The 9416-nt window shown below is 37.4% G+C and overlaps 1 protein-coding gene across 1 annotated transcript in view; it reads right to left on the bottom strand.

Moving 5' to 3' along the window:
- Nucleotides 1-4785: 4785 nt before the first annotated feature.
- The window catches only part of DBX2 (developing brain homeobox 2), a 35519-nt gene continuing 30888 nt past the window's right edge, over nt 4786-9416 (bottom strand). Inside the window, exon 4 of the mRNA XM_008074186.1 lies at nt 4786-5446. Coding sequence (XP_008072377.1) covers nt 5114-5446 — 333 coding nt within the window. The 3' untranslated portion in view covers nt 4786-5113. The remainder of the gene's footprint in view (nt 5447-9416) is intronic.

The following is a 9416-nucleotide window of genomic DNA, read 5'->3' as shown; positions in this document are numbered from 1 at the left end:
AACTTGTATTTTTCTGCATAGCATTTAAGAAGCCTCTTGAAGAATATCAGCAGCTTATTTCTTTACATCAAATTCACTAACTCCTGTCACCAGCAACATAGAAAATCGCATCACCAGAAAATTTCACGGTTGCTTGGCAAGAAGACTGGATTATAAGCTCCTTGAGGGCAAGGGCCATGCTCTTCCTCATGTTTGTTAACATGAAGACTAGAATGGTGCCCAATAAGTGTTGAAATATGACAAAAAAGTATTTGGGAGTATTTCAGAGGGTCAAAGGTGCAGTGTTGAACAAGTTTTTGGGCACAGTGGAATGAGCTTCCTTGTATTACCGGCCAACAGAGCTTGGAGGAATCACTAGTCAGCAAGAGATGGGTTGTGGTACACACTGAAGAGTACGTAGCTTCCAAATAAATGCACCAGAAAGGGGAATAAGAGGGCCCGAAAGAACACCTGTGGGGGTTTGGGCAAACATATGTAATTATGACTTTGTATTTGAAAAGTTAATAAAAATGTGTATTAATGATTGTTTAGGGTGGGAGGCACAGATATTGAAGCAGTGTACATCAAGTGTACATCTAAATCTGAGCACACATCCAAAACTGGCTGCAAAGTGTGCCATGTTCATGGGTATAGAGTTTTAGAGTATGAGAAGCACTGGACTAAATCATTGGGTTCCTTGTTCAAACCACTTTTTAGTTAAAAAAAAAAAAATAGGGCCACCATTTGAACATGAGTGATCATGGCCTTGTCTCCAGAGTCTGTGATCATCCCTAACCTACTTACTTTCACCCCTAAATATTTATCTTTATGAAAACTTAGGGGATAATTCTCACCATGTTTTCTTCACATCTTCTTAGGATCTGCTTAGGATTCATTTGACAATTAAAAAAAACACATTTAAAATGCATTAGCCTCCAAGCTTCTATAGCCCCAGTGCTTATTAGAGCAATATTTGACTGGAAAGCAGACAACAAATATACTATTATGTGATCACCTGAAGAAAAGGAGTCTGCATACAGATAGCAGAGAAAAATGCACATGTAGGTACGCTGGGGGAGGAGGGATGGTTAGCAGTGCAATTTCCAAGAGAAGGGAGATCCTTGTTCATAGAATATGGGGTTTAGTCATTCTCTCCAGCAATTCAGGCAAGTAAAGGCAAAGTAAAATCACAAAAGGCCTATGTACGTATATCGTGTGCATGTTTGTGTATGTTTCCTAAGCACTGGTAATATATCCACCCAAAGCATAATTTTCCTAAGCCTTAATGCTTTCCAAAGTAGAAAACAATTATGAGACTTATTTGTCTACTTGAATATCAAGCAATTTCATTGAGATGCCACTGATGGGTCTTAGGGCTCCCTGGTGAAACCATGTGAAAAGATCATGTAAGAACCAATTAACCCAGCCTGGGTAACCCAATGGCTATGACATGGACTTTTCTAATTCGATTTTCAAATTATTTTCAAGAAACAGTGACCACAGATAAGCATTGTACAATTTTTTAGCAGTGAGTGATCAAAGATATATTTCCATTTCACTTGAAAACACTTCCATGAGACTATTCTCTATAGAGTCTTCATAGTTGAAGGATTTTGCAATTCCTTACTTTCCTTAAACTTCAAAATCTGATATAAAAGAGAACACTGAAGAGAAAATCATTCCTCAAGTAAGAGATTGTAAAGTAACATTGTGCTTCTGAATTTCTTTAATAAATCTCACTGCAATCCCCAAAATGTCTCTCTTACAATGCATCCCACAGTTGGGTGAATACACCACATTGGTATGCTTCCCCACATGGTTGGTAAAATTCCAAGATTTGAAATTTGACATCCAGCATCCAAATTATTTATAATAAATTAATCCATTTATTAACCTCATGACCCTGGATAATCACCCCAACAACTCTCTGCCTCAGTTCCCTTGCCTGGGTAACAGAAATCCTGATAGCAATACTGTCTACGTCATAAGATTATTGCCTTGAGGATTAAAGGAGTTAATCCATCTCTAGCACATAGAAAGCACTCTATAAATGTAAATAAGGTTAACATTATATAAAGAAAATAAACCATACTATAAATCATTTTAAGACAGGTTTTAAAATTTAAATTGTTGTCAGCAAATCCCTACCCCAACTCCACACAATAAGGCACTGAGACAAGCTTCCAAAATGTCTTTTAAGTAAAAGATTGTTCAATAAGGTGTGGTGTTACAATATATAGATTGGTTTTCATTCATGGTCCCTGGCTTCTAACTCCCATAATGTTGGGGCACTTTAGGCCTCTGGGTCAGGTAGTCCTCAAGAAACATAATTTCTTTCTGACCTTCTCCTGTCCTTTTCCCAAGGCAGGACTCTAATCTGTGAGTCAAAAGATCTTCAAAACAGAGAGGGTCCTCCCCCATACTGTGGAAGAAGAAATACTGCACAGAGAGGCCAGAAGAACCTGAAAAGACAGATCTTGCTGAGTTTCCCCACTCAGTCTATTAGTTTGAGATTATCCTCTTTTTTGTCCAATTCCATTTCTACACAATTGTTAGTCATGTCTGTGTGATACAGCCTCCATAAAATCCCAGAAGGAAAGAGTTCAGAGAGCTTCCAGAGAGCTGAACACAAGGAGGCTCCTAGAGGTTAGTGCACCTGGGGTGGGCATGGAAGCTCTAAGACCCTGTCCTCCCACACCTCACCCTACTCTTCTCTTCATCTGTATCCTCCGTAATATCCTTTATAATAAACCAGTAAACGTGTTTCCCTGAGTTCTGTGAGCAACTCTAGCAAATTAAATGAACCCAAATTGGTGGGTTGGTGGGAATCCCAAGTTGAAAATGGTAAGTCTGGAGGCCTGGACTTGCAATTAGTGTCTGGGGGTGGGCAGTGTTGGGAACTAAGCCCTCAACCAGCAGGATCTGACACTATCTCCAAGTAGATAGTGTCAGATTGAACCAGCAGTGGTCCCAACCATTTTGGCATCAGGGATCAATTTCATGGAAGACCATTTTTCCATGGATGGGGGTGGGTGATCAGGTCTTAGAGTCTCATAAGAAGTGCCCAGCCTAGATCTTTTGCATGTGCAGCTCACAATAGGGTACGCATTCCTATGAAAATATAATGCCACCACTGATCTGACAGAAAGCACAGCGCCGCTTGTTCACCACTCATGTCCTGCTGTGTGATCTAGTCCCTAATAGGCCATGGACCAGTACCAGTCTGTGGTCTGGGGATTGGGGACCCCTGAAGTAGAGGGTGCCCAGCTTGTGTCTGCTGCTTTGTGTGTGGGGGAGACCCCCACATTCAGTCATAGAAGTCTTATTCTCTGTTGATGACTGTTGTGTAACAGCAGATGGAAAATAGTTTGAGAGAGTTAAGACACTGGTTAACATATACCAATCCAAATTCCATTTATAAAAAATGATTTCCTGATGTTGATTAAAACTGTTCTGAAATACTATCTTTTCTAAACACTAAACTCTCAGAGCCTATAGCTGAGAAGTTAAACAGATTAGAAGCTACCATCATTACATAGCTTGCACACTAACAAAATGCCACTTAATGAACTCCTAATAATGTTTTTTGTCCACAGATTAATAACAGCTTAATTCAAAGCCACACCATTTCCTGTTTTTGCTTCATTTCCTTCAAAGCAAAACATAATTTTTTCTTGGACCTGGAGTAAAAACTTCTGGATTGACCAAATAAATTGTTACCAGAAAAGCAATTTTATAAAAATTCTATTTCAGAGTAGTTAAAACACACAGAACATCTGTGTGGTGTTTGTTAATACATAAAAATAACCTAATATATATATAGTGTATGTGCCACCTAAGTGGAAAATGGAGTTTATAACTAGAAGCACAAACAGTAATCATCACTGATGACATCAGTATTTAAGTTTAGTTGGGAACATTTTAAGAACTGTGACACCACAGTTTCCTTTAGTCTTGACCAGAGGTCACAAACTGCTTGCTTGGTACAGATGTTTTGTCTGGCCAACACAGTATTTGAAAAATTAATGAGCTTCAATATCTTTAGGTGGGCTGTGACCTTTATTTACCTGTGCAGACCTTGGTCTAAGCCCATCCTTACAGAAAAGAGATTCAAAAACAGTTATTAGTTAAGTGGGTATCTCCATCACTGATGGTCTGATAAAGTCCAAAGGTTTAGAAATTAAGAACACTAACAGTTACATTCAGAAATTATTCTAATTTGTTTGTTGGGTTCACTTTAATATATCATTTCAGTATGTATCTAACAGTGGCTCACTCGATTAGGATGAGCTGAGTTGTTAAAACTCACCGCTGGATACCAAAAGAAACCAGAAAATAGAGAAATTTTTAAAAACATGTTCTTATGAGGCCAGGCGCCATGGCTCAAGCCTGTAATCCCACCACTTTAGGAAGCCAAGGTGAGGGAATTGCCTGAGCCCCTGGGTTTGAGAACAGCCTGGGCAACTTGGCAGGACCTCATCTCTACAATAAATCTCCCCCAAAAAAATTAGCGGGACATGGTAGCACACACCTGTAGTTCCCATTACTTGAAAGGCTGAGGCAGAAGGATCACCTGAGTTCAGCAGGCAACAATGGGGTGGCTGTGAGCGTGCCACTGCACTCCAGCCTGGGTGACAGAATGAGACTCCAACTCAAAAACATATATATATTCTTATGGTATGAAAACTTGGACTAAAATCCAAATTTAACATGACTTTCAAAAAATTGATAACATTCTGTCAATGGTTTAGTTTTCTTCATATAAAAGGAAATAAATTTACTCTGCAATATTTTAAAAGCAACTAGTTTCTACTAATGTATTTAATGAATATTTACATAGATATACATAGAGACACACGCATATATACACATACTTAGAGCAGGGACTGGGTCAGTTGTTCTGATTCTTCTCAGTTCCATCATACTTCCGGGGAGATCTATTCCACTTACAAATTAAGCCTGAGTCTAGAGCCAAATAAGAGAACACTGGAGTGGGTCTCCTAAAGCATTAGTTCATGTATCACTCCAAAGCTGTTAGGCTTTAAGCATTGGTGAGGCATATGATAGCTGGCTTTAGAGTTCAAAGGTTATTAGTGAAATGTTCTTTTAAATTAACACAAAGGAATGCTTCCACTCAGATGGCCCCAGCAAGCACACCCTTGCCTTCAGCTTCTTCTTCAGAACATAAATACAAGGCACCCTGCAGTGAATTTGCTGCTGGGGGTGGTGCCCCTGAACTCTCCTGGATTAGTCTTTCTGGGGGTTCTGGAGAATTCTCCCTCCATCTTGGACTTGAATGCTGTTGGGCGACTTCCCATACTGAAGGACACGGAGAAGGGAAACCCAGAGCAGACCGTGAGAGGGCATCCTCTTGAAGACCTACTTCTTGGATACACCTGTTGGAAAGCACTTCCTTTTCTTTGGAATTCCGCCATTTCATCCTTCTGTTCTGAAACCAAATTTTCACCTATTGACAAAAAAATTAGACAAAGTGATCACTTATTTGAGGTTATTTTACTTCAACATTTTAAACTTCAATTGCTTCTACTAGAATACCCTACTATGAGAGCCAGCCTGGCAAGGTCCTTGTGGCTTTTCATGTGGACTCTCAAAAGTACCTAAAAAAATGACTTCAATATAATATCCCCACATACACTTCTCTTTTCTTACCATTTCTTTGAGATTCAAGGTGTACATGTGCAGGTTTGTGACACAGATACTGTATACTGTGTGATGGTGAAATTTGGGCTTTTATTGAGCCCATCAAACCAGGTGGTGGACACAGTACCCCCCACCAGTAGTTTTTCTACCCTTACCTCCCGCCCCCAGGAGTCCCCAGTGTCTGTTGTTCTCATCATTGTGCCCGCCCACACACACTTCTGAAACAAAATGACTGTGGTAAATTGGTTACATCCTGTGAGTCTGATAGCTTTCAACATTGATTGAACTCAGATATTTTAAAACATCATTTAGTCTGTGCTAAATTATGTATTCAAAGGAAATGTATCAGCTAGTAATAGCATCTGAATGTTTATTTTGTGCCAGGCATCAGGCCATGCACTCTAGGTGGATTTTATAATTTGATCCTCACAATGGCTATAAAAGTCCTCATTTCACATGTAGAAGAGCTGAAGTTTGCAGCGATTAACTGGCTCAAGGTCATACAGCTTGTAAAATGGAAGCACTTAAACTAGAATCCAACATCTGACTCCGGTGCCCAGGCTCTTAAAAACATTCAGACCTCATCAGGAGCTTTTTGAGACTAAATTAAGAGCTTACTTTATAATGCTTTGATAAATTGCAGGCTTTATACAGTTTCCAAGTCTTAATTACTCCCAGGATTTATCAAACTCTAACAATTAGGCTCAATAAATAACAATTAATTATAATTAAGCCAAAAGTACTTATGATGGTGGTTCCTAATTTGAACCATACCTTCCCCCACCCATCCCACTTGAGTCCATTTTTATTAACCTCACTCTTCATCCACTATCTAGACAAGTATGCCTGAGCCAAAAAACTTCATAACTGGTTTCCTGATACCTTAAAAGCCAACCACATGCTTTTTCTGTGTATTACATTGCATCCTTACACTAACAATTTAGGCAATTTCTATTTTTAAAATAAAAACTGGAACATTTTTACCTGAAGAAGTAATTATTAAAGTAGTTCCACCAAATATTTCTCTCAATGAAGGAAAAGATTCTATCTGAGATTATCTTTCCAGATTGGCAAAACAGTCCCTTAACATTCTTTCCACTTGATTGGCAAAGTTCAAAATGGCTACAAAAGAAACCTACCCCAGGCAATTGAGTGCAAAAGACTGCCATCTCAGTTTCAACCCCATGATTAGAGCATTTGGTTCTATTCATGAAGTCATTTATTATTTGCAATGGGTATTTACTCCTAGAAGGCATGCCAAGTATTCCTAATGGGTTTTCACTGAGACAGATATTTGTTCCCATTAGTGATTCTTGCCTTTCTCATCACATTCAGTGTTTGCTTCTTCCCTTAGCTTTTCTGTATGTTTAGAAATATTTGTTAAGTGATACCTCAATGATTAAAAAAAAAAACCAAACATGAAAGGGGTTTTCTCACAATCAATGGTGTTAGGACAAATACATAGATTTGGGGGAAACATAAAAGTTCTACCTCTCAACAAATGCAAAAACAAATTCCAGACAGGTTAAATAACTAAACATAAAAACAAAACTATAAAAGTTCAAGAAGAAAATATAAGAGATTATCATTATACTCTTGGGGAGAAGGATGTTTTCTTAAGTATGACATAAAACAAAGGCTCCAGAAGAAAAAGTAGACAAGAGCTGAATATAGAAAAATGAGAAATTTCTGTACAAATAAGCATGCCAATAATACATGAAAAAGCCACAAACTACCCCAATAAACATACCATAAATATATGAGAAAGTTACAAACTACACCAAAGAAGGAAAGCAGGGATTCAAAGAGCTAATTGCACACCCAAATTCTCAGCAGCATTATTCATAACAGTCAAAAAGTGGAACCAACAAGTGTCTGTGGACAAATGAATGAATAAACAAAATGTGGTATGTATGTACAATGGAATATTATTCAGTCTTAAAAAGGAAGGAAATTCTGACACACGCTACAGCAGGAATGAACCTTGAAGACATTATGCTACATGAAATAATCCAGTCACAAGAGGCATAAATGCTGTATGATTCCACTCATGAGATCCTTAGAATCTCATGATAAGGATCTCAGACATAATAGAAACAGAAAGTAGAATAGTGACTGCTAGGGGACAGCGGAGCAGGAAGTGAGGAGTTTTTTTTTTAATGGATATAGAATTTCAGTTTTGCAAGATGAAAAAAGTTGTGGAGATGGATGGTAGTGATGGTTGCATAACAATGTGAATGTACTTAACATCATTGAACTGAATACCTAAAAAAAGTTAAAAGGGTAAGTTTTATATTATATATATTTTTCCACCATAAAAAAATTCACAAACTTAGAGAGGACTTTTGCAACATCTGTAACAGGAACATTTTACTAACCATAATATTCTAATAAAATTTTTATTAATAAAGTAATTGATACATATCAATAGAAAGACAATATGAAGGAAAAAATGATACAGCCATGAAAAGGCCAATTCACAGACTATGAATGGTTAGGAAGCCAATCTGATGGTCTGGTTATGAAAGCACAAAAAAAGAATGAAATGGACCTGTATGTACTGACATGGAAGGATACATCCCACAACATACGAAAAGAGAAGGAAAAAAATCAAAACAATACACATTGTCAGCAGCATATTCATAATACCCCAAAACTGGGAAAAATATACATGCCCACCATCAATAAATGGACAAATTGTGGTATCCCATCAAATGGTAACACTACAAAGCAATCAATACAAATGAGCTATTACTACATGCGACAACATGAAGAATCTCACAAACGTAATGTTAAGAAAAAGAAGCCGCAAAGAAAAGAATATGAATAATTCTATTTCTATGAATGACCCTGAATGACTCTATTTATATAAAGTACAAAAACAGGCAAAGCTAGTGTATGTCAGGATAATAGATACCCTTGGAAGAAGCAGGAAGTGATTGGGAGCGGATGTTTGTGGGCTTTTGGCATCTACCACTTGATCTGTGTGCTGGTTATACAGGTAATTTGTACTGTTCTTTAGAAAGAGCACAAGTCTCTGCACAGTATAATTTCATTTTTATTTAAAAATATAGATACACAATTCTAGTCTCCAGCTTCTTCATTTGTAAAATAGAGGTAACAGCAGTAACTACTTCAAACGATCTGTGTAAGAATTAAATGTTTTCAAATATAAGGGCACATGTTCAGCATGCAAGTATTTGTGTAATTATATGTATATGCACATACAGCACACCTAAAAATTTATATTTTAAATAATATTTGACATGTCAATAAATTCAAGAGTCAGTTGTAAACAACAATGGTAACCAGGTAGTTGAAGTGGAGGAGAGTAAAATGAGTTTTCATTTTTGACTTTACTGATTTTTTTTGTTTGAATTTACCATAATAAATACCACATATTAATCGTGTAATTGATACACAAACAAATAAGAAAATGCTAAATTACTTCTGAGATGCTCAACCAAATTCAGTAAGACAAAAAAGCATTCATTCCTAAGGCATCTGAATTTTAAAAACAATATAATTAACTATGTAAAACCATATGCCTATGGATAAAAATCAGAAGATAGCATACAAAAAGGAAAATAGTTTGTTTTCTTGGGGCAGAGAGATTATATACCTTATACATTTTTCTTTAATATGGCTGTTGCATTCTCTTTTCAAAAGTCTCCCTTGGCTAGGCACAGTGGCTCACGCCTGTAATTCCAGCACATTGGAAGGTGAAGGATGACAGATTGCTTGAGCCCAGGAGTTCCAGACCATGATACGTTACT

This window comes from Carlito syrichta, unplaced genomic scaffold (genome assembly GCF_000164805.1).
Source record: "Carlito syrichta isolate Samal-C Ts95f unplaced genomic scaffold, Tarsius_syrichta-2.0.1 Scaffold316362, whole genome shotgun sequence".
NCBI lineage: Eukaryota > Metazoa > Chordata > Mammalia > Primates > Tarsiidae > Carlito > Carlito syrichta.
This window is presented reverse-complemented; position numbering and strand designations above follow the sequence as displayed.